The sequence below is a fragment of the Chiloscyllium plagiosum genome, chromosome 2, assembly GCF_004010195.1.
Source record: "Chiloscyllium plagiosum isolate BGI_BamShark_2017 chromosome 2, ASM401019v2, whole genome shotgun sequence".
Taxonomy (NCBI): domain Eukaryota; kingdom Metazoa; phylum Chordata; class Chondrichthyes; order Orectolobiformes; family Hemiscylliidae; genus Chiloscyllium; species Chiloscyllium plagiosum.
Window position 1 is genome coordinate 56,460,084 of NC_057711.1, and position 26,112 is coordinate 56,486,195.

The 26,112-nt window shown below is 40.9% G+C and overlaps 1 protein-coding gene across 1 annotated transcript in view; it reads right to left on the reverse strand.

Moving 5' to 3' along the window:
• LOC122559862 (solute carrier organic anion transporter family member 4C1-like) overlaps positions 1-26,112 on the reverse strand; it is a 174,666-nt gene that overhangs the window by 76,356 nt on the left and 72,198 nt on the right. Inside the window, exon 5 of the mRNA XM_043709986.1 lies at positions 18,248-18,369. Within this exon, the coding sequence (XP_043565921.1) occupies positions 18,248-18,369 (122 nt within the window). The remainder of the gene's footprint in view (positions 1-18,247; positions 18,370-26,112) is intronic.

Genomic DNA, 26,112 nt, shown 5'->3' on the forward strand with positions numbered 1-26,112 from the left:
TTTAAATCTCCCTAATGTGGCTAGGTTGACTAAATTAGCGGGTCGGGCATTGCACGCCCTTACCACTCTCTGCGTAAAGAACCTGCCTCTGACATCTGTCTTAATTAAGTCTATCACCCCTCAATTTGAAGTTATGCCCTCTCGTATAAGCTGACATCATCATCCTAGGAAAAAGACTTTCACTGTCTACCCTATCTAATCCTTTGATCATCTTGTATGCCTCTATCAAATACCCCCTTAGCCTTCTTCTTTCCAATGAGAACAGACCCAAGTCTCTCAGCCTTTCCTCATAAGACCTTCCCTCCAGACCAGGCAACATCCTGGTAAACCTCCTCTGCACCTTTTCCAATGCTTCCTGTAATGGGGCGACCAGAACTGTACATAATATTCCAAGTGTGGCCGCATCAGCGTTTTATATAGTTGCAGCATGATATTGCGGTTCCGGAACTCAATTCCTCTACCAATGAAACCTAACACACCGTATGCCTTCTGAACAGCACTATCCACCTGGGTGGCAACTTTCAGAGATCTATACACATGGACTTCAAGATCCCTCTGCACATCCACACTACCAAGAATCTTTCCACTGACTCAGTACTCTGCCTTTCTGTTATTCTTCCCAAAGTGCATCACCTCACATTTAGCTGCATTGAACTTCATTTGCCACCTCTCAGCCCAATTCTGCAGTTTATCCAAGTCCCCCTGCAACCTGTAACATTCTTCCAAACTGTCCACTACTCTACCGACTTTAGTGTCATTTGCAAATTTACTAATCCATCCACCTGTGCCTGCGTCTAAGTCATTTATAAAAATGGCAAAAAGCAGTGGTCCCAAAACAGATTCTTATGGCACACCACTAGTAACGGGACTCCAGTTTGAATATTTTCCATCGACCACCACTTGCTGCCTTCTATCAGAAAGCCTGTTTCTAATCCAAACTGCTAAATCACCCTCAATTCCATGCCTCTGCATTTTCTCCATCAGCCTACCTTGTGGAACCTTATCAAAGGCTTTACTGAAGTCCATGTATACCACGCCAACTGCCATACCCTCATCAACATGCTTGGTCACCTTCTCAAAAAACTCAATGAGTTTTGTGAGACACGACCTACCCTTGACGAAACCGTGTTGACTATCTGAAATCAAATTGTTGCTTGCAAGATGATTATAAATTTTATCTCTTATAATCCTTTCCAAAACCTTTCCTACAACAGAAGTAAGGCTCACTGGTCTATAATTACCTGGGTCATCTCTGCTGCCCTTCTTGAACAAGGGCACAACATTTGCAATCCTCCAGTCCTCAGGTACTAAACCTGTCGACAGTGACGACTCAAATATCAAAGCCAAAGGCTCTGCTATCTCCTCCCTAGCTTCCCAGAGAATCCTCGGATAAATCCCATCCAGCCCAGGGGACTTGTCTACTTTCACTCCTTCTAGAATTGATAACACCTGTGCGTAACTAACCTTGATCCTATATAGTCTAATATCTCGTACCTCATTCTTCTCCTCTACAATATTTTCCTTTTCCTGAGTGAACACCGATGAGAAATGATCATTTAGCACCTCTCCGATTTCCACAGGGTCCACACTCAACTTCCCACTTCTGTCTTTGACTGGCCCTATTCCTACCCTAATCATCCTTTTATTCCTCACATACCTATAGAAAGCTTTAGGGTTCTCCTTTAATCTATTTGCTAAAGACTGCTCATGTCCCCTCTTTGCTCTTCTTAACTCTCTCTTTAAATCCTTCCTAGCTGATCTGTAACTCTCCATCGCCTCATCTGTACCATCTTGCCTCATCAACACAAGGCTCCTCCTTCTTCTTAACAAGTGATACCATTTCTGTAGTAAACCACGGTTCCCTTACCTTATCACTTCCTCCCTGCCTGACAGGGACATACCTATCAAGGACATGCAATCTTCCTTAAACCAGCTCCACATTTCGATTGTCCCCATCCCCTGCATTTTGCTACCCCTTTCTATGCATCCAAATTCTTGCCTAATCACATTATAACTGCCCTTGCCCCATCGATAACTCTTGACCTATGGCATGTACCTATCCCTTTCCATCGCTAAACTAAACGTAACTGAATTATGGTCACTCTCTCCAAAGTGCTCACCTACAACTAAATCAATCACCCCTGGCCTGGTTCATTACCAAGCACCAGGTCCAGTGTGGCCTCCCCTCTTGTCGGCCTTTCGACATACTGTGTCAGGAAACCCTCCTGTACACATTGAACAAAAACTGATCCATCCGACATACTAGAGCTATAACATTTTCAGTCAATGTTGGGGAAGTTAAAGTCCCCCATAATGACCACCCTGTTCCTTTCACTCCTACTCAGAATAATTTTGCTAATCCTCTCTTCCACCTCCCTGGAACCCTGTGGAGGCCTATAAAAAACACCAAGCAGTGTGACCTCTCCTCCCCTTTTTCTAACCTCAGCCCACACTACCTCAGTAGACGAGTCCTCATCAAAAGTTCTCTCAGCCACCGTTATACTATCCTTGATTAACAAGACCACGCCTCCCCCTCTTTTACTGCTTTGCCTGTTTTTAATGAAAGATCTAAACCCTGGAACCTGCAACATCCATTCCTCACCCTGCTCTATCCATGTCTCTGAAATGGCTACAACATCAAAGTCCCAGGTACGTATCCATGCTGCAAGCTCACCTACCTTATTTCGGATACTTCTGGCGTTGAAGTAGACACACTTCAAACCAGTTTGCTGTCTGCCAGCACATTTCTGTGACCCTGAATTCCTGTCCCTGTCCTTCCGACTCTCATCCTCCTGTGTACTGCAGGTTCCCATCCCCCTGCTGAGCTAGTTTAAACCCATCCGAATAGCACCAGCAAATTTCCCACCCAGGATAATAGTACCCCTCTGGTTCAAGTGAAACCCTCCCTTCTGCACCAAGCTTGCAGCCACGTGTTCAGGTGATATCTCTCCCTATTCCTTGCCTCGCTATTACATGGCATGAGTAACTAACCAGAGATAACAACTCTGTTTGTTCTAGCTCTCAGCTTCCACCCGAGCTCCCTGAATTCCTGCCTTACATCCCTATCCCTCTTTCTACCTATGTCATACGTACCCACATGGACAACGGCTTGAGGCTGGTCACCCTCACCCTTCAGGACCCCAAAGAACCTTTCTTATTCATATATCTATGCAAATGCCTTTTAAATGTTGTAATTGGACCCGCATCCACCATTTTCTAAGGAAGTTCATTCCGTATGTGAACCACCCTCTGTGTAAAAAATTTGTCTCTTTTGTCTTTTTAAAATCTCTCTCCTCTCATCTTAAATATGTGCCCACCAGTTTTGAAATTCCCCCATCCTCGGGAAAAGACAACTACCATTAACTCTATCTACACTTCTCATTATTTTATAAACCTCTATCAGATTGCCTCTCAACCTCCTATGCTCCAATGAAAAAAGTCCCAGTCTGTCCAGACTTCCTTTATAAATCAAACCTTCCATACCCAACAACATCCTGGGAAATCTCTTCTGAACCCTTTCCGGCTTTATAATATCTTCCCTTTAACTGGGCAACCAGTATTCCAGAAAAGGCCTCACCAATGTCCTGTACAATGTCAACACGACTTCCCAACTCCTACACTCCAAGGACTGAGTAAAATTAGCATGCCAAATGCCTTTTTAACCACCCTGTCTATATGCACCTGAACCCATAGTCCCTTTGTTCTTCACCACTACTCAGGGCCCTACCATTCATTGTATAAGCCTGAGCCTTGTTTAGTGTACCAAAATGCAATACCTCACAGTTATTCAGATTGACCTCCATCTTCCATTTTTCAGCCTGTTGACCCATTTGATCAAGATCCCTTTGTAATCTTAGAAAACCTTCTTCACTAGCTAGCATGCCACTAATTTTGTGTCATCCGCAAACTGACTAACCATATCTTCTATATTCTCATCCAAATCATTTATGCAAATGACAAACAAAAGGGGACCCATAACCCAATTCCTGTGGAATACTGCTGGTGACAGGCCTCCAGTCAGAAAAGCTATCCTGTATCACCACTTCGTGTCGCCTGCCATTAAGCCAATTATGTATCCAATTGACAAGCTCACCTTGAATCCGATGTGACCTAACTTTACTAATTAGTATACCATGCAGAACCTTGTCAAAGGCTTTACTAAAATCCAAATAAACAATGTCTAATGCGCTGCAATCAAAAGTCTTTTTGGTAACTTGCTCAAAAAACTCAATCAAGTTTGTAAGACATGATTTTCCTAGCATAAAACCTTGCTGACTGACTATTCCTAATCAATTTTTGCCTCTCCAAATGTCCATATATCCTATCTTTTTAATCACCTCCAACAACTTACTCACAATCGAGGTCAGAATCACAGGTATATAGTTCCCTGGTTTCTCTTTACAATCTTTCTTAAGCAATGGCACGGTGGCTCAGTGGTTAGTACTGCTGCCTCACAGCGCCAGTTTCGATTCTAGCCTCGGGTGACTGTCTGTGTGGAATCTGTGCATTCTCCCTGTGTCTGCGTGGGTTTCCTCCGGGTGCTCCAGTTTCCTCCCACAATCCAAAGATGTGAAAGTTAGGTGAATTGGCCATGCTGAATTGCCCATAGTGTTCAGGGATGTGTAGATTATGTGCATTAGTCAAGAGTAAATGTAGAGGTAGGGGTATGGGTGGGTTACTCTTCAGTGGGTCAACGTGGACTTGTTGGGTCAAATGATCTGTTTCCACACTGCAGGGATTCTGAGATATTAGCCACCCTCCAATCATTAGGCACCTCACCTGTAGTTATAGATGATGTACATATTTCTGTAAGAGGTCTTGCAATTTCCTCCCTTATTTCCCACAACATTCTGGAATACATTAGATTAGATCCCGAAGATTTATCCATCCTTTTATTCTCTAAGACCTCCCAAACCTTCTCTTCTGTGAACTGTTTTGAAATAAATATTATTTCTCTGCATTCTCTTCGCTCCATTTCTTTCTCCACAAAAACTGATGTGAAATATTCATTTTAGTATCTCTTCCATCTCCTTGGGTTCAGCACAATGATGATCTCCTTGATCCTACTTCTCTCCAGTTACCTTCTTGCTCTTAATGTATTTGTAGAATCCCTTGGATTATGCTTAACCTTATCTGCCAATACTATCTCATGTCCCCTCTTTGCTTTTCTGATTTCTTTCTTAAGTGTGCCCTATACACTTTATTTGATTAAGAGATTCAGTTGAGCCAAGTTCTATTTATCTAAAATAAGGCTCTCTTTCATTCTTGACTAGAACCTCAATAACTTTATTCATTCATTGTTCCTTCATCTTAGCAGCCTTACTCTTCCTCTGACATGAACATAATGCCACTGAACTCTTGTCATCACCTTCTTGAATGCCTCCCATTTGTCAGATGTCCTTTTACCTGTGATCAGTCTACTCCAATCAATTTTTGAAAGTTCTTGTCTCATACCATCAAAATTTGCTTTACTCCAATTAAAACTTTAATTTTTATAGATGGCTTATCCTTTTCCATAACCATTTTGAAACTAATAGAATTATGATCACTAGACCCAAAGTATTCCCCCACTTTTACTTCAGTTATCTGACATGCATTATTGCCCAAATGTAGGTCTAGTTTTGATCCTTCTCTGGTAAAGAGCACCCACATATCGATAAAGAAATTTGTCTCGAATACATTTGACAACGTCTTCACCATCCAAACCTTTAACACTATGGTAGCTCCAGCCTATGTTTGGAAAATTAACATCCCCATTATTACAACCTTATTATGCTGACATGTATCTGAGATCTCCCAACATAACTGTTTCTCAATTTCCCTCTTACTTTTGAGGGGCCAATAGTACAATCTCATCAAAGTGATATTTCTTTTCTTAGTTGTAATTTCTACCCATATATTTTAACTAGATGACTTTTCAGAAATATCTTCTCCAGTTATAGCAGTAATGTATTCTTTAATTAAAAACAACACTCCCCCTCCTTTCTTGCCTCCTTTCCTATCCTTCCCATAGAATCTAAAATCCAGAACATTGAGATGCCAGTCTTATTCATCTCTCAACCAAGTTCCTGTAATAGCTATGACATCCCAATCCCATGTTCTTAAAAATGCCCTGAGTTAATCAGCCTTCCTGTAAGACCCCTTGCATTGAAATAAAAGCAATTTAGTTCTTCAGAGTTACTGCATACTCTGGCTCTCTTGTCTTTCTTGTCTAATTGATGCGCTCTCTTCACATTCAGAACCTTCCCGATCCATCCTTTTATTTATACTGCCACTTAGAATTCCTCCACTCCCCTCATCAGTATAAAGTCTCCTTTAATAGAACAAGCAAATCACACTGTTAAAATATTGGTCCCTTTCCAGTTCAGGTTACCTATTGCTTTTGAACAGGTCTTTTCTATCCCAAAAGATATCTCAATTGTCCAAAAACCTGAATCCCTGAACAATAAACCAGCTCTTCAGCCATTGAGTTATCTTCTTTATCTTTTAGTTCCCTCCCTTGTTTGAGTTTGGGATTGGGAGTAAACCAGAAATTACTATTTTTAAGGTTCTACTTTTTTAACCTTCTACCTAACCACTTAAATTCACTATGTATTGCTTTCATCTTTTCCCTAAAAATGTCATTCCTACCGATGTGTACAATAATTTCTGGTCTCTCAATCTCAACTTTAACAATATGTTTGAAACATTTAGAGATGTCCTTAAACCTAGCACCAGGGAAGCAACAAACCGTGTTAAATTTATGCTCACTGCCACAGAATTTCCTTCTATGCCTCTGGCAGGACAATCCCCTATAGCAATAATTCTATTAAATTTTGTCAAAACTGCTTAACAAAAGAATCATTCCAAGTGTCTAATAATTGACTACCCCTTCCATTTTCCTCGGAGAAACTATCCCCTTCAACAGTTCCAAAAATTGAATATCTATTTAATAGAGGATTCGCCAGTGGAGACTTTTTAACTATCTTCTTAGCTTTTCTGACAGTCACCCAACTATCTGACTGATCCTGCTGTGTAACAACTTTCCTAAATCTACTAACCATTTCACTCTGTATTTCATATATGGTCTTAATAACATTAAGCCTAAAAGACAACTTATATATAAAATAAACTACCTTTCATTACCTACAGAAAAAAATGTTGAAATGGAAAAAAATGCTATATATATATCAAACATATAAAAATGATTAAAATCAACAACTTTGCTGATTAACTGAATTAAATAAAGACTCCTCTTCAATAACTTTCTCGAATAAAACATTCTTCTCCACAGCTGGCCACATGCAGGATTCTCCAGACCAAAACCAACTCTTTATTTTAAAGAAAGTTGTTCAGTTTTTCAAAGTAAAACTTTTGCAATGTTAAAAAAACTTTTAAAACACACATATGGTCTTTTTTAGCTCCGAATTTAGAATAAGAATAACCTCAGCCATTCACCACAGGCCTTGACAAGCTCGTTTAAAGAAAAAGTCCGTTAGAAAAAGTCCATCTTTGTTTGGTTTGTTATTTTCACACATTAATGACACAAAATGAATGAAATCTTATATTACTGAAATATAATAACTATAAAACCTGGATTAAAATCAACAACTTTGCTGATTAACTGAATTAAATAAAGACTCCTCTTCAATAACTTTCTCGAATAAAACATTCTTCTCCACAGCTGGCCACGTGCAGGATTCTCCAGACCAAAACCAACTCTTTATTTTAAAGAAAGCTGTTCAGTTTTTCAAAGTAAAACTTTTGCAATGTTAAAAATACTTTTAAAACACACATATGGTCTTTTTTAGCTCTGAATTTAGAATAAGAATAACCTCAGCCATTCACCACAGGCCTTGACAAGCTTGTTTAAAGAAAAAGTCCGTTAGAAAAAGTCCATCTTTGTTTGGTTTGTTATTTTCACACATTAATGACACAAAATGAATGAAATCTTATATTACTGAAATATAATAACTATAAAACCTGAAAAAAAACTATATCTTTAACTAAGCTTGCAATCCCAGAAGCAACTGCAAGATCCATGCTGCCTGCAGGGGAATCTCACTCTTCAACTTTTAATTTTATGCTTTCAGATAGTCAGGGCCACTCACCTCCTGATCTCATTGTGGCCTTGGTCCAAATGTGGACCAATAGGTTGAATTCCAGAGGTGACGTGAGACTGCCAGTCCTTGACATCAAGACAGAATTACTGTATCATCAAGGAACCCTTGCATAATGAAGTTAATGGGAAGGAGGAGGAAAACTCTCCACTGGTTTCATATCTAGCACAAAGTAAGATGGCTGTGGTTGTTGGAAGTCAATCATTTCAATCCCAGAAAATGGGTGAGGCAGGAGTTTCTTAGTATCGGTTCCTTGGCCCAACCATCTTTAGCTGCTTCATCATTCATGTTCAATTCAGCATAAGGTCAGAAATGAGGATGGATGCTGACAATGGCACAACGTTCAGCAGCATTTGCAACTCTTTGATGTTGAAGCAGTCCATCTCCACTTTGTAATGTGACCTGGACAATATCCAGGTTTGGCCTCAGAAGTAGCAAGTAACATTCACGCCACGCAAATGACAGGCAACAACCATCTCCAACAAGAGAAAATCTAATCTTCTGCCCTTGATATTTAATGGCATCACTATCACTAACCCACTCACTATCAAACATTTGCAGAGGTTACCATTGGTCAGAATGTAAATCAGACTAGCTAGATAAATACGGTGACCAGAAGAGCAGGTCAAAGGCCAGGAATTCCACAGCAAATAACTCATCTCCAGACTCTCTAAAACCTGTCCATATCTATACGTCAGAACTGTGATGGAACACACCCCACTCGCCTGGATTAATGCATTTCCAACAACTTAAGATAGTGTACATCATCCAGGAAAAAGCAGCCCACAGATTGGCACCCTATTCACTGCCGTAAACATTCCCTCCTTTCACCATTGATGCAGCAACACACCAGGGATCCTTTGATGGCACACTCCAAAGCCATGACCTTTACAACCTAGAAAGACAAAGGCAGCCAGAATATGGGAAAACCACCACCTGCAAATTTCCCTTCAAGCCTTTCCACCCGTTCTTTACCTTTTGTTCCCCCTCTTTCCTCCCTTCTCTCTGCCTCAGACACCTGGACTCAGCCCCCTACCCCTGGCCTTTGAAATGGGGTCAACAGTCCGAAGCAGGGGCACCAGCACCCAGCAGCCCGGTGCGAAGCGGGGCAGTGGCCCAGTGTGGAGCATAATGGCCAGTGGAGAGTATAGCAGCAGTGACTCATTGCGGAGCATAGTGGCAGCAGCCCAGTGCAGACCATAGTGGCAGTGGCCCAATGCGGACCATAGTGGCAGTGGCCCAGTGGAGAGTATAGCAGCAGAAACCCAGTGCGGAGCATAATGGCAGTGGCCCAGTGGAGAGTATAGCAGCAGAAACCCAGTGTGGAGCATAATGGCCGTGACCCAGTGCGGAGTGTAGTGGCAGTGACCCAATGCGAAGCGTAGTGGCAGTGACCCAGTGCGGAGTGTAGTGGCAGTGACCTAGTGCGGAGCACAGTGGCAGTGACCTAGTGCGGAGCATAGTGGCAGCGGCCCAGTGCCGAACATAGTGGCAGTGACCCAGTGCGGAGTGTAGTGGCAGTGACCCAGTGTGGAGAATAGTGGCAGTGGCCTAGTGTGGAGTATAGTGGTAGTGACTCAGTGGAGAGTGGAAGTCAGCAGCCCAGTGAGGAGCATAGTGGCAGTGGCCCAGTGGAGAGTGTAGCAGTAGTGACCCAGTGTGGAGCGTAATGGCAGTGACCCAGTGGGGAGCATAGTGGCAGTGGCAATGGTCCAGTGTAGTGCGTGACAGGAGCCAGCGTTCAGACCATGTGGAGGCTCCCTGCACAGGCCTGCTGCAACGAACCCTCAAGAACTTTGCTTCTTGCTTTCCTGACCTATGATTACATTGTGTACATCTGCAATGTAGCATTTTTTTTTCCATTTCCCTGTTCTGTAACTAAAGATTGTGCCTAAGTACTGTCTACCTAAGATGATGCCATATGTTGGTGACATTGTTACACTGTAACTAATCTTGTAACTGAGGAAGGTGTACCTAGGCACCTTTGTACATAAGATGGCGCTGTAAGTGGCAAGTTATAAACTTTTCATTGTACTCATTTGAGTACGTGACTAAAGTAAATTCAAATTAAAATTCAAAATCACCCAGAATCACTTCCAACCTACCCTTCAGTGATGTCAGGCTCACCCGTCTTTAGTTCCCTGGCTTTTCCTTATCACTTTTCTTAAATAATGGCACCACATTAGCTACCCTTCAGTCTTCTGGCACCTCACCTGCGGCTGTCGATGAAGCAAATATCTCAACAAGGGGCCCAGTAATCTCTTCCCTAGCTTCGCACAAAGATCTGGTTTATGAATATCAGTGTAAGCAAACCTCAGCTGCCATAAGTAAGGTCCATTTCTTCTAGATGTACTGTAATTAGCAGTAAATGTAGAAGCAGAAAAAGCAGAACAGACTATTGTCAGTGTGAATTCACTGGCATTTCAGAAAATTGGATGACCAAATGAACTTCCCACATACAACAGGTGAAAATATTCTTCTCAATGTGAACAAGCTTGCACCAGTTCAAACATTTTAAGTTTTGTCCCAAAGTGAAGGTATCATAAAATGTGACAGAAAAAAATTGTACACCAAAAGTAGTTTGTGTTTTCCATAAAGGTGATACTTATAAGTTCTTAAGTGTAATTTCTAGATAACAGGAAGGGGTAGTGGCAACAAGAGTAAAGGTCAAAGAAACTTGTTAATTTCATACAACAATAGAAATTGCTGGAGAAACTCAGCAGTCCTGGCAGTACCTGTGGAGAGAAAGCAGAGTTAGCATTTCGAGTTCAGTAACCCTTAGGAAGGGTCTGCAGAAGGGTCATTGTAACAAAATGTTAATTCTGCTTTCTCACCACAGGTGCAATCAGACCTGCTGAGCTTCCCCAGTAATTTGTTTTGATTCCAGATTTCCAGCATATAGTCCATTTCACTGTTTAATAAAACCAGATAATCAGATTCTTATATTTTGTTTAACCGTTGCACCATTGTGATTACACTAACTATCAAAATTCATAGCTGTGAGAAGGGCAAACAATATATGTCAAGTTCTGTTTTCGTCAGAATGCCACATGAATTAAACTCACAGGCTCATAAAAGTCATCCTGATTCAGAAGGATTCAAGTGCTAAAAGTCCTGAAAATCCTACACTTCTTTCTGATATTCTTTCTGAAATGGGAATATGCTTTCCCCAAAGCTACCTCGATTCTGTTTCAGTAGGGAATCTAGCTTTCTAATTTCTAATAATACCCTACGTATGACATACTGACCTTCAGGTGGATGGGCTCCATCAGAGCAATTTGGAAGGCCAAGAAAGCCAAGGACCCAAAGACAGATGGATTAATTGCTTGTTTCTTCCAATATTAAGGGAGACCCTTATAAATGGTGTCATAGAGGATTTGGCAGAACCGCAGCAATTCAACCTCCTACCCATAAAGAGCTGCTTTCCGGACAACCATTAATGTCTCAAATTGATATGTGATTCCAGGCACTACCACTCCCTTACAAGTGTATACATTTGTAAGTTACTTAATTTTTTGAACTCCATTTCTTAAATACAATGCAGTCAAGACATATTTTTCTGATTTCGAAGAACAAGGTGACATTATAGAGGTTTATAAAATCGTGAAGGGCATGGATAGGATGAATAGCCAAGGTCTTTTCCTCAGGGTAGGTGAGTCCAAAACTAGAGGGCACAGGTTTTAGATGAGAGGGGAAGGATTTAAAAAGGACCTATGGGGCGGCTTTTTCATCAGAGGTTGGTGTGTGTATGAAATGAGCTGCCAGAGGAAGTAGTGGAGGGCAGGTACAATTACAACATTTAAAAGATATCTGGAAAGGTGCATGGATAGGAAGGGTTCAGAGGATGTGGGCCAAATACTGACACATGGGACTAGATCTGTTTAGCATATCTGCTTGGCATGGACAAGCTGGAGTGAAGGATCTGTTTCTATGGTGAATAACTCGATGACTATATAATTAAAGTGGGATTTTAATATGCCATCATGTGCCAAATAATTTTCTTTCAATACACAGTAGCACAACTGTGGGTAAAGGGAAAATAGCTGAGGACAAAGTGAAAGATGCTATTATAGTAGACTTGACAATCAATACCCCTGCCTAACCTGGCACAGTAATCATCAAGGCCCAAATAATATTATTTTGTTATTCATTCACTAGATGCGGGTACTGCTAGCTGGGCTAGATTTGTTGCCCATTCGTAATCCCTTGAGAAGATGGTGGTGAGCTGCCTTCTCGAATCACTGCAGTCCAAGTGCTGTAGGTCGATTCACAATGCCATTACAAAGGAAGTTCCAGGATTTTGAGCCAGTGACAGTGAAGAAAAATAATATGTTTGAGAATGGAGACTGGTTAGAGGAAACTTGCAAGTGGTGGTGTTCCCATGTATCTGACACCCTTGTTATTCTGGGTGGTAGCAGTTTTGGATTTAGAAGGCGCGAAGGAGCCTTGGAGAATTTTTGCACCTTGTAGATGGTAAACACTGCTACTACTGAATGTAAGTGTGAAAGGAGTAAATGTTTGTGGATGTACTGCCAATCAAGCTGGCTGCTTTGTCCTAGACGATGTCAAATGTCTTCACTATTATTGGAGCTGCACTCAGCCAGGCAAGTGGGGAGTATTCCATCACACTTCTGACTTGTCCTTTATTGATGATTAATAGGCTTTGAGAAGGTGAGTTACTTACAGCAGGATTTCTTGCTCTGAACTACTCTTGTATGCACTGTATTTATATGGTTAGTCCAGTTCAGTTTCTGAGCAATGATAACCCCAACAAAGTTGATACTGGAGGATTCAGAGAATGTCAAAGGGCTAGAGATTCTCTCTTGCTGGAGATAGTCATTGTCTGGAACTTATGTGGCATTATAGTCACTTGTCATTTTTCAATCCAAGCCTGGATATTGACCAGGTCTTGCTGTGTTTGGACATGCACTGCCTCAGTACCTGAGATGAAATAAATGGCTGAACGTTGTGCATTGTCAGTGAACACCTTATGATGGAGGGAAAGACATTGATGAAACAACTGAAGATGGGAGGGCCTAGAACACAACCTTGATAAATTCCTGCACAGATGTTCTCGAACTGCGATAGTTGTGCAACAACCAGTATTGTAGTCGCATCGGAAGAGCTTGGCTAAGGACACAGCACATTCTGGAACACACATCTTATGTACTATTGACAGAATGGTGCAATATCTTGTGTTTCCAGCTGTTTCTTGATATCGTGTGGAGCAAATTGAAATAGCCTAAGAATGGTGACGCTGGAGACCTCTGGAGTTAGCCAAGATGGATGATCCAATCGACATTTCTAGCTGTAGATTGTTACAAATGCTTTAGCGTCTTCCACTGATGGGTTGGACTCTCCCCTCTTTGATTCTATGGTTTTTTTGTGGAATGTCCACATCCAGCAAGTTGTTTAATTGTCTACCGCCCTTTGGGTTTAGATGTGGCAGGACTGCAGAGCTTAGCTGTCAGTTGGTTGAGAGATCACTTAACCCTGTCAAACACTTTCTGCTTAAGCTTTTGGGAGGCAAGTACTCTTGTGTTGTAGCTTCACCAGGTTGACACCTGCCTTATGGGTAAACCTGGTGCTGTAACTAGCCTGGTCTCCTGCACTCCTCTTTGAACCAGGGTTGGTCCCCTGGCTCGGTGGTAATGAACTCGGATTTCACCAGTTTCCTCATTTCCCCTCCCCCCAGCCTGTCTCAGTCAAATCCATCAAATTCAGCACCGCCTTCCTAACCTGCAATCTTCTTCCCGACCTCTCCGCCCCCACCCCAGTCTGACCTATCACCCTCACCTTGACCTCTTTCCACCTATCACATTTCCGACGCCCCTCCCCCAAGTCCCTCCTCCCTATCTTTTATCTTAGCCTGCTGGACCAACTTTCCTCATTCCTGAAGAAGGGCTAATGCCCGAAACGTCGATTCTCCTGTTCCCTAGATGCTGCCTGACCTGCTGCGCTTTTCCAGCAACACATTTCCACCTCTGATCTCCAGCATCTGCAGACCTCACTTTCTCCTCGGTGGTAATGGTAGAGTATGAAGTATGCTGCACCATGAGGCTGTGGATTAGTTGCAGAATATTTAACTGAATAACCAATACAATTAAAGTATCAGTTGAAATAAGTAATAATGCAACTGTACAGTGCTCTGGTTGGACTGCATCCTCTCTGCTACACTTATTTCTGGTTACTGAGACATATGCTCATAAGGTATGTACAAAACCTTACCTATTCAGCAATTATTCTTTTAATGTTAAACTGATTAATGGTGAATTTGAAATCAATTCTTCATATCCTTGCTAATAACGTAACAATGTAACAGTGCACCATTCGTTTCTTAAGTTGCTAAGTGGCAGTAAGCATTTAAACAAATCTGTGCTCCAAAGAAATTTTATTTCTCGTGGCACCTTAAGCAAAAATACATCTCATAAGATTATACATTATTAATATCAGGATGATGATTCCTCATTATTAATGTCAAAATCCAATGAGGGACACACTTTAGAGTCATGCAGTATGCAAACATTCCTTTCGGTCCAACTAGTGGAGCCATTAGGTAGACAGGTTGTGAAGAAGGTATTTGTTATGCCTGCCTTTATTGGTCAGTGCATTAAGTATAGGAGTTGGTATGTCAAGTTGCAGCTGTACAGGGCATTGGTTAGGCCACGCTTGGAATACTGCATCCAATTCTGGTCTCCCTGCTGTAGGAAGAATGTTGTAAAACATGAAAGGGTTCAGAAAATATTTACAAGGATGTTACCAGGGTTGGACGGTTTGAGCGATATGAAAAGCTGAATAGGCCAGGGCTATTTTCCCTGGAGCCTCAGAGGCTGAGGGGTGACCTTATAGAGGTTTATGGTAGAGGTAATTCCTGGATAGCACGTGTTTTGGCAGCGCAATTTGGCTATAATATCGCTGAAGAATTAGGGAAAGGTATTTTGGAGAACCCTTACCTCTGTTGGCAATAGCGCAATTCCAGCAGGGATCAGTTTGCGTGCTTCGTTTTGCACATGTGCTGATGTACACACTGAAATCTCCAGTCTATTTTGCACATACACCGATACCAGCTGCTAACAGAGCAGCCTTCTGTGAGAGCCACTGTACCAAGAGCAGCTTTCTTACGTTTTTTAACTGTACTGTGCTAAATTTACTTTAGTTTTGTTCATAAATATGATTTCAACCTTCATTCAGGCTGTGCTATACTTTGTGTTAGATGTTTGGGTGATTTTTGAGCGATTATGAATGATATTTTTTGCTGGTCTGTCCCTAACCCCACTTTTCCCATAGGCCCCATTATTTCTACTAAGCGACTTTCAATTAAGCAAGACCTTGCTGGAACACAACGACAACATTACAGAAATGGATAGGGTGAATAGCCAAGTCTTTTCCCCAAGACTAGAGGGCATAGGTTTAATGTGAGACAAGAAAGATTTAAAAGGGACCTAAGGGGCAACTTTCTCACGCAGAGAATGGTGCATGTATGGAATGAGCTGCCAAAGGAAGTGGTGGAGGCTGGTACAATTGCAACATTTAAAAGTCATCTGAATGGGTATATGAACAGGAAGGGTTTAGAGGGATATGGGCCAAATAATGAGATTAATCAATGATAACTGGTCTGCATGGACGAGTTGGACCGAAGTGTCTGTTTTAGTGCTGCACAACTCCATGACTCTAGTCCATGCCAACCATGTTCCCCAACTAAACTAGTCCCATTTGCCTGCATATGGCCGATATTTATCCAAACCTTTTAAATGTTGTAACTGTACCTGTGTTCACCACTTCCTCTGACAGTACATTCCACACACAAAACACTTTCTGATTTTTTTTTTCAAAAGTTGTCCCTCATGTCCTTTGTAAAACTTTCTCCTCTCACTTTAAAAATATGCCACCTAGTTTTGAACTCCCCATCCTTGGGAAAATATCTTGCTATTCTATGTCCTCATGTTTTTGTAAACCTCTATAAGGTCACCCCTCAACCTCCTACGTTTGAGTGAAATAAATCCCAATTTATTCAGCCTACTTTTATAATTCAAACCCTCTATTTCCAGCAACATCCTGGTAAATCTTCTCTGAACCCTTCAATTTAATAATATCCTCCTGCAGCAACAACCAGGAGTGTAACTAAATTAGCATGTATAATGAGCCCATCGGCACAGTTTCAAAATATTTTGGATAATTGTAATAAGCAATTGAAGACATTAAATGAAATGAAACCAGCAGAGGATCAAGGTCAAGTTTAGACAATGAAAGCTGACCACGTAGTTAGGATAGTGAGGGCTAAATTGGATAATGGACACAGGGACCAGCATGTGCAATTAACCTGTATTCGACGATTGCAGTGTCGGAAGTTGATTGCTGCATGCAACTGGTGCTATGTACACTGTTCATTGATTGCATGAGTCAGCAAGGGGCCTATTAGCATAATTGCCTAGTGTTATTTAAAGCCACTCTGCTGCTCGTAAAGAGGAATTAATTTGCGGCTGTTGAATATGAGTATATTTTCAAGTGTGCTATGAAAGATTCAACAAAACCTGTCTGTGGTAAAGAGCTAGCATTGAGATTTTTGATGTTGCACTGGAGATTTTGGAAGAACTAAAGTAAAGAGAAGATGATGGAGGAATTGTTGATGTATATTCAAGAGACAGTGGGAAGACATAGCAAAAGAATGCCAACTAGGAAAATGTGAGTGCAACGTAGAAGGAAGCAGAATGATCCATGTGAGTCAGCAAGGTCAGAGTTTATCATCAAATATCATTTTACCAGATGTACTATTGGTATCACCCACTAATAAATTCACAACATCTCCATTGCCCATCTATTGAAAACCTTTATCAATTGGAACTGAGCTCTCCCATTCAAATGCTTTAACTGATCATCTCAAACCAGACATCACGTTTTGTACACATTTCACTATTCAACCATGCAGATCACAACACCAAAATATATCACTTGCATCATGAAGCTCAAGAAAATATGAAGTCAATACAATAAATAATAAGTCACATTCCTATTGGACAAAGTACATGGAATCATAGAGATGTACAGCAACTCCTCCAGGTCGACCAGATAATCTAAATTAATCAAGTCCCATTTACCAGCATTTGGCTCATCTCCCTCGAAAGCCTTCCTATTTATATACCCATCCAGATGCCTTTTAAATGCTGTAATTGTACCAGCCTTCACCACTTCCTCTGGCAGCTCATTCCATACACAAACCGCTAGCGTGAAAATGTTGCCCCTTAAGTCCCTTCAAATCTTTCTTGTCTCACCTTAAATCTATGCTCTCTAGTTTTGGACTCTCCACCATGGGGTAAAGACCTTAGCTATTCACCCTGTCTATGCCACTCATGATTTTATAAACCTCTATATATAACCTCTAAGGTCACTCCTTAGCCTCTGATGCGCCAGGGAAAATAGCCCCAGGCTATTCAGGCTCTCCCTACAACTCAAACCTTCCAACGCAGGCAACATCCTTGTAAATCACTTCTGAACCATTTCAAGTTTCACATCCTTCATTTAGCAGGGAGACCAGAATTAGACGCAGTATTCCAAACATGGCCTAACCAATGTCCTGTACAGCTATAACATGACATACTGACTCCTATACTCAATGCATTGACCAATAAAGGCAAGCATACCAAGTGCCTTCTTCACTATCCTGTCTACCTGCAAATTCCTTTCAAGGAACAATGAACCTGCACTCCAAAGTCTCTTTGTTCAGCAACATGCCCCAGGACCTTACCATTACGTGTAAAAGTCCTGCTCTGATTTGCCTTTCCAAAATGCAGCATCTCACATTTATCTAAATTAAACTCCATCTGCCACTTCCTGGCCCATCCGCCCGTCCGATCAAGGTTCTGTTGTACATTGAGGTAAGGCACTTCGCTGTCCACTACACCATTTAATTCTATAAACTGAATCTACACAGATGTATAAGCAAATAATATGGTTTTAAACTCAATTATCCAAGTTCTAGACTATTTGATCACTCTTTCCATCATGTTCTTTTGTTTTTTTCAATGCCCAATCTAATGCACACCTCATAATAACGTATAGGTGGGTAACACTTCACAATTGGTTTCAGACAGTTTTGACTTACAGTGAACAGGTATTTTTCATGTTTGAAATCAATTAGCCATGAGATATACCTGGTAAGTGCTTTGGGAAGCAAGTCAGGGGTACAACTAGACACCAGGCCAGTATCCAGCACAGAAGAAACCCGATCCACCAAGCACCAAGCCATCGAGGGTCATCTGGCATCAAAGGAACTCTAAAAATTAAATTCAAGCTCTTATCATCAAAACTTCATGATAATGTCACAATTTTACATTATAAGAGCATAAGAACATAAGAAATATGAGCAGGAGTCAGCCATCTGGCCCATCAAGCCTGCTCCACCATCAATAAGATCATGGCTGATCATTTTGTGGACTCAGCCCCACTTACCATAACCCTTAATTCCTTTAATGTTCAAAAATCCATCTATCTTTGCCTTAAAACATTCAGCAAGGTAGCCTCAACTGCTTCACTGGGTAGGGAATTCCACAGATTCACAACTCTTTGGGTGAAGAACCTCCTCCTCAACTCCTAAATCTGCTCCCCCTTATTGTGAGGCTATGGACCCTAATTCTAGTTTCACCCACCAGTAGAAACAATGTCCTTGCTTCTATCTCACCTATTTCTTTCATGATTTTATGTGTTCCTATAAGATCCCCACTTGATTATTCTAAATTGCAATGAATACAGAGCCAGTCTACTCAATCTCTCCTCATAAGGCAACCCTCTCAATTCCAGAATCAACCTCATGAACCTCCTCTGCACCCCCTCCAGTAAGAGTACATCTTTTTTCAAGTAAGGAGACCAAAACACAGTACTCCAGGTGTGGCCTCACCCGTACCCTATACAGCTGCATGATAACCTTTCTACTTTAAATCCCATCTCTCTAGCAATGAAGGGCAATATTCCATTTGCCTTCTTAATTACCTGCTGCACCTGCAAGCCAACCTTTTGTGATTCATGCACTGGACACCTAGGTCCCTCTGTGCAGCAATTTATTGCAATTTTTCATTTAAATAATAGTCCATTTTGTTAGTATTACAACCAATGATGACCACACATTTACCAACATTGTACTCCATCTACCAGATCCTTGCCCACTCACTTAACCGATCTATATCCCTCTTCAGACTTCCAGTGTCCTCTGCATACTTTGCTCTACCACTCATTTTAATGTTATATGTGAACTTTGACATTCTATACTTGATCCCCAACTCAAAATCATCAATGTAAATTTTAAACAATTGTGGTCCCAACACTGATCTCTGACGCACACCACTAGCCACTGATTGCCAAACAGAAAAAAAAACACCCAATTATCCCTACTCTTTGCATTCTGTAAGTTTACCAATCCTCTTTCCTTGCTAATACATTACCTATAACACTGTGCACTTTTATCTTATACAGCAGCCTTTTGTGCAGTCCCTTCTCAGATGTGTGATGATGTTGCTCCTTTAACAAGGTTATGCTGTCCTTAGCATTTTTTTCAGAGAATCGTAAAAGCTGCGATTCTGAAAAGTCTAGGTCTGAAGGATTTTAGATACTGCCTCAGGGAAAAGGCTTTCAAGTTAAATAAAACACTTGCACAATGAAAGTCGAGTGGCCAGTTCTCCCAGCTCATCTTTTCTCTGGTTTGGTTTGGTTTTAGCAAGTCAGTCAGTTTTGAGGTTGCTGGTCCAAGAAACAGCTACATGGAAGAAGATGTTCCATGCTGCCATCTCTCTCGCTCCTGTAAAACCCTGTGTTTGATTTTACCTTTCGTATCAAGGAGTGTTTATGGGATTGTTGCAAACATTTTAACAGCATCATTAAATTGGGATAATCGGTTGGGTTTTAAGATAGATTAAGTTATTTTATACTCTGTTCTCTTTCATTTGTAAATAAATTTTGTTTTGTTTAAAACTAAGTGGTTTGACCAGCTGCATCCTGGAATATCAACTTTACACCTGCTTAAAACAGCTAGCAAAGTTAGGATCCAGATTACTTTTTTGAAATGTTTTGAGGGAGTCTGGCCTGGTCCATAACAGATGCGTTCTGGAATTCCAGATACACTACATCCACTGGTTCGCCGCTTTCCACCACACTAGTAATGTCCTCAAAGAATTCCAGAATCTATGCTGCGTTTGCCCGATGGGACAATTTCTTTCAAGATGTCTTGCTTTTTCTTCCTTGATGGTAGATTCAAGCATTTTCCCCACTATAGCAGTTAAGCTAACGGGTCTGTAGTTATCTGCCTGTTGTCTACCTTTTCTCTTCAACAGTGGTGTCATATTTTATGTTTTCCAATCTGCCAGAACTGCCTAGAAACCACCAAATGTTGGTAAATTAACAAGAGCATATTTGCTATTTTCCCCATCATCTCTTTTAGTACCCTGGAATGCAGTCCATCAGGCCCAGGAGGGACTTGTCTACCTTTAGGTCCATTAGCTTGCCCAGCACTTACTCTTTTGTGATAATGAGCGTTTCTCGGTCCTCACCTGACATAGTCTCCTTGTTCTCAATTATTGGCTTGTTATTTGTGTCTACCACTGTGAAGATCGATACAAATTACCTGTTCAATGCCTCGGCCATTTCCTCATTTCCCATTATTAAATCCCCATTCTCATCTCTGAAGGATCAATGTTTACCATAACCACTCTTTCTCCTTTTATATATTTGTGGAAACTTTTGCTGTCTGTTTTTGTATTCTGAGCTTGTTTACTCTCATAAACCATCTTACTTTTCTTCATAGCTTTTTATTGTACATGGATTTCTGTTGACTTTTAAATATTTAAACAATCCCCTAGTTTCCCACTAATCTTTGCCACTTTGTATGCATTTGCTTTCAATTTGATACCGCACTTTATTTTCTTAGTTATCTATGGCTGATTATCCCTTTTCCTACATTCCTTTCTTTTCACTGGTATATAATTTTGCTGAGCACTCTGAAAAATCACTTTGAAAGTCCTCCACTGTTCCTCAATTGTCTCACCATATAGTCTTTGCTCCAGTCTACCTTAGCCAACTTCTCCATCAGCTCATTGTAGTCTCCTTTGTTTAAGCACAAAACACTGGTTTTGGATTTTACCTTCTTACCTTTCCATCAACTATACTGTGATCGCTCCTTCTCAGAGGATCCCTAACTATGAGATCATCAGTTATTCCTGCCTCATTATACCTGAGCAAACCTGAGGTAGCTTGCTCCCTCAGAGGTTCCATTACATACTGTTTGAGGAAACTATCGCAGATACATTCTATGAGCTCCTCCTCAAAACTGCCTTGATGGACTTGGTTAGACTCATCAATATGTAAGATTAAGAACTTCTATGATAACTGCCATATCATTTTTACATGCATCAGTTATTTCTTTGTTTATTGCCTGCCCCATCATGATATTATTTGGTGGCCTATAGATTATGCCTATCAGTGACCTCCTCTTACTATTTCTAATTTCCACCCACATTAATTCAACCTTTTTCTCCACAGAATCTATACCATCTCTCACTACCACCCTGATGCCATCCTTAAATGTCAGAGCTAAACTATCTCCCTTTCCTTCTTGTCTGTCCTTTCAAATAGTCTGATGCCCCTGAATAATCAATTCCCACCCTGCAACCATGTCTCTGTAATGGCCACTAAATCACACTCGTTCATGATGATTTATATAGAAGTGCATGAAATAAAAACTACGCAATTTAATGTTCAGTATTAGTTCATTTTGAACAATTCTGTTTGCTTTCTTTCTCTTGTTCTGCTGAGGGATTTCATTCCAGAATTTTGCAAGGTGACACAGTCCATGCTACCGGGCTGATAAACAACCTCTGAGACTCCGCCTCAATCAAATTGGTGTTGTGTCTCAAGTCTCAGTCACTGGGAGTGATAGTCACTTCTGAGTCTCCAAAAAAAAATTGACACTGACTTAAACATAAGTTCAGGGTCTTGCCTGGCTCTGGCTGGCAGGCCCCAGTGAGAGGAGCAAGTTCATCAGGGTAGAAGTTGAGTGAAGATACAAGGAGGTAGATAGCATCTGTTGGCCATAAGGGACCTGAACAAGAGCCACAAAGTTCCCAAGTTTTACTTGGTGGTCTGGACACTAGGCCTGGGTGCCTGCTGCACTGGGTACAAGACCATTGGGAAGAGGCATTTCATTTGCTAGTTGTTAACCCATGAAGAAATGGCCCAGCCAATGTTCCCTTCTATAGTGGGTGAAAAACCAATAGTGGCTGTTAGGCCCCAGACTTCATGTTTTTTCTTAATGACAGTGGTTAATATTTCATTATAATTGTATTTTCAATGTTACTTACAATTTACACCCTGGAAGCTAAAGGTATCTTTAGAAAAATAAAGAATAGTATCATCAAAAGAACATCCAAGTTTGGATTGAAATATTAACTATTATGCTTGTAGAGAGTAGTATGTTGTAGTTTCAGAGGGGAGTGGTGGTTGAAGATATGATCAGAAAAAGAGGACGGAAACAACAGTTTTTTCTTGTACTGGAGATTCCAAAGTAGGAATTAGTAGACCCCTGTCTTTGGACAGACAAGAGCTATTTCAGGACTGTAATAACTAAAACTGATAAGATACGTAGTACAATTCATTTCATTTAGTAATAATTTCTTTTCTTTTGTGTTTCTACTGATATATAAAGTTACAATTCGAGATTTTAATCTTTTCAACACAGAATCTTCATAAGGCTATTTTAAAGGTATGGCATGTATTATAAGGGAAATAATATGAAAGGGTTAATCTGAATAATCAGTTTAGTTTGGACACTCTTAGGGTTAATTTGAATAATCAGCTTAGTTTGGACACTCTTAGGCAATTCATGTAGACATTAATGGAAGATGTTTCCTCATGGAGACTCATGTGTCTTACCTGCCTCCTGTTTATAATAGCTAATGTGTCAATCTTTGTGATTTTTATAAATGACTTGGATGAGCAAGTGGAAGGGTGTGTTAGTAAGTTTGCCGATGACAAGATGATCGATGGAGTTGTGGTTAGTGTTGAGGGCTCTCATAGGTTGCAACAGGGCATTGGCAGAACTGGGCGGATAAGTGACATATGGAGTTCAACCTGGAAAAGTGTGAAGTGATTCACTTTGGAAGGTCAAATTTGAATGCAGAAGACAGAGTTAAAGGCAAGATTCTTGGCAGTGTGGAGGAACAGAGGGATCTTGGGATCCATGTCCATAAGTCCCTCAAAGTTGCCACCAAGTTGAGAGGGTTGTTAAGAAGGCCCATTGTGTGTTGGCTTTCATCAGCAGGAGGATTAAGTTTAAGAGCCACGAGGTTATGCTGCAGCTGGTTAGACCACTCTTGGAATATTGTGTTCAGTTCTGGTCCCCTCATTATATACTGGCAAGAAGCAAAAGAGGGAGAATACAGCAAAGTCCAGTTAGGTTGGTCAATGGATGTAGATACTGTGCAAATGCTGACAGCAGAACCTCATTATAATTTGTTCATCCGTTTGCCACTCAACAGCTGGCTCAATTCACAGTTTGATTTGTTGCATATCAGCAACAGGACGCTAGAATGGGGGAAGCTTGGCACACAGTCCAAGCAACTTACCAGGAGCCTTTGACAGCACCCTCCAAAACCATATACCGTTTAGGTCTTATTTAAGAAAGAATGTAAATGGGTTAGAGGTGGTTCAGAACAGGTGATAGTTGATGTAAGTTTTGTAATTGAAATGCTGTTTAACAAAAAGGAAATATAAAGTTGAACTTTATTACTTTTTCTGCCTCTATGTTCTGTGTTCTGGTTTATATTCCTGTGTTTTAAAATGGCACTGGAGAATGGCAACACAATACACCACTTTTCACTGTATCTGTAATATAATACAAATGCAATAAATAAATAAATAAATAAATCATTGGACTTCTGGAAGATTCCGTCGTTGTGAACCTTTCTTTTTGTGACATTTTTAATGATTTGGACTTGACTGCAAAGATATGATTAATAAGTCTGTAGACGGTTAAAAAATGGTTTTCTGGTTTACAATAAAGGAGGACTGTAACTAGGAAAAGATAAGTATGCTAAAGTTGGGGTCGGAGGAAGGGGTGAGTAGACAATAGGTGGAGATAGAGCCCAGAGAAATAACAGCAAAAGGAATGGGTCATGGTCAGCCTGGGAGAATCAATAGTTGCTAATGGGGACCATTAGTAGTTGACAATGGGCTGGTTGTGGTAGCAGGCAATGACAAAGAGTGGTTCATGGGTATTAGGGTAAGGACATGGGAGAAGATGTTCAGGCCCCAAAATTATTGAATAAATTAAGTCCTAAAGGCTGGAGGGTCCCCAAACTGAAAATTAGATGTTGCTTTTCCAGTATTGTCTTCACCAAAACACTGCAGCCAGCCCAAGACAGATGTTGGCCAGGGAATCTGGTGATGTGTTAAAGTGGCAGGCAACAATATCTCTATTGGGTTTCCTGCTACTTTCAGCATATATACTAACATTTTTCTAGCTACAATAAGTTCTGAAGAGTCACTGGACCCGAAATGTTAACTTTGTTTTTTCTTCACTGATGCCAGACTTACTGAGATTTTCTAGCAGTTTCTCTTTTTGGGTTTCAACAAGTTGTTTTTTTTGGGGGTTTTTTGTTGTTTAGAGTCAATAGGAATCAGGGAGGAAACTCTCTGCTGGTTGGAGTCACACTTGAAACAAAGGAATATGATTGTGATTATTGGAGGTCAATCATCTATCTCAGGAAATCACTGCAGGAGTTCCTCAGGTTAATGTCCTCAGCATAATCATTCTTAAGTTGTTTCATCAAAAATCTCATTTTCATCAAAAGGTCAGAAGTGGGATGCTTGCTAATAATTATACCATGTTTAAGCACCATTTGTAACTCCTCAGATAGTGAAATTGTTTGAGTCTATATGCAACATGTCGTGGACAACATCTAGACTTGGGCTGAGAAATGACAAAAAACAGACAACGACCATCCCCCAATAAGAGAAAAATCTAAAGATCTCCCCTTGATGTTCAATGGCATTACCTTCACTGAATCACTAGTTAACAATATTCTGGGGGTTACCATTGATCAGAAATTGAACTGGAGCATCTGTATAAATACCCTGGGTGCAAGAACAGTTCAGAGGCTAGGAATTCTGTCATAAATAAATCAACACCTATCTCCAAATGCCTATCAACTATCTACAAGGCACAGGTTAGGAATCTGATGGAGTACTCCTCTCATGCCTGGATGAGTGCTCCAACAACACTCAAAATGCTTGACACCATCAGAACAAAACAGCACACTTGATTGGCATGACATCACCATCTTCAAAATCCATTGTCTTCAACAATGAACACAGTTGCACAGTTTGCACCATTGCAAGATTAACTTAAGTTCCACACCAACATCCTCTGATCAACTTTTCCACCCAAAAGGACAAGGGCATTGGATGCATTGGAACATAGTCTGTGAGTTTCTCTCAAAGTCAAGCAGCAACCTGACTAGGAAATATATCAACACAGGGTCATAATGTTTGAACTCTCTTTCTCACAGCATTGTGATGTCCCTAGACCACATGGAGTGTAGCAGTTCAGGAAGACAGCTCATCACCATCTTCTCCAGTGAAATTGGGGATGCCTCTCTAGTGACTCCCATATCCCATTAATGAATAATAGAAAAATAAACCTCAGAATTGCAGGCACCAGCATTAAGGGGCCAACTTTAACTTCTGAGGAGAAGGAGAGACCCTCAGAGAGTTCTCACTCAATTCTTGACATAGTGAGGATGAAATGAGCCTTAGGGTGATGGATGAATTGCAGCTGTCTCAATCATGGAGCACTCTCAGGCCACTCCTGAAATGGACAGCTCCTCCACAAATGCCTCAGAGACCCCAACTTTGGCAAAAACTTCACAACAGAGGACATCTGCCAACATTAATCCAGGCAAAAGGACATAAGGGTCACTGGTCTGTGTCTATGATTAATGCAATTGTCACCACCTTGATGCAACCATCTGCCATA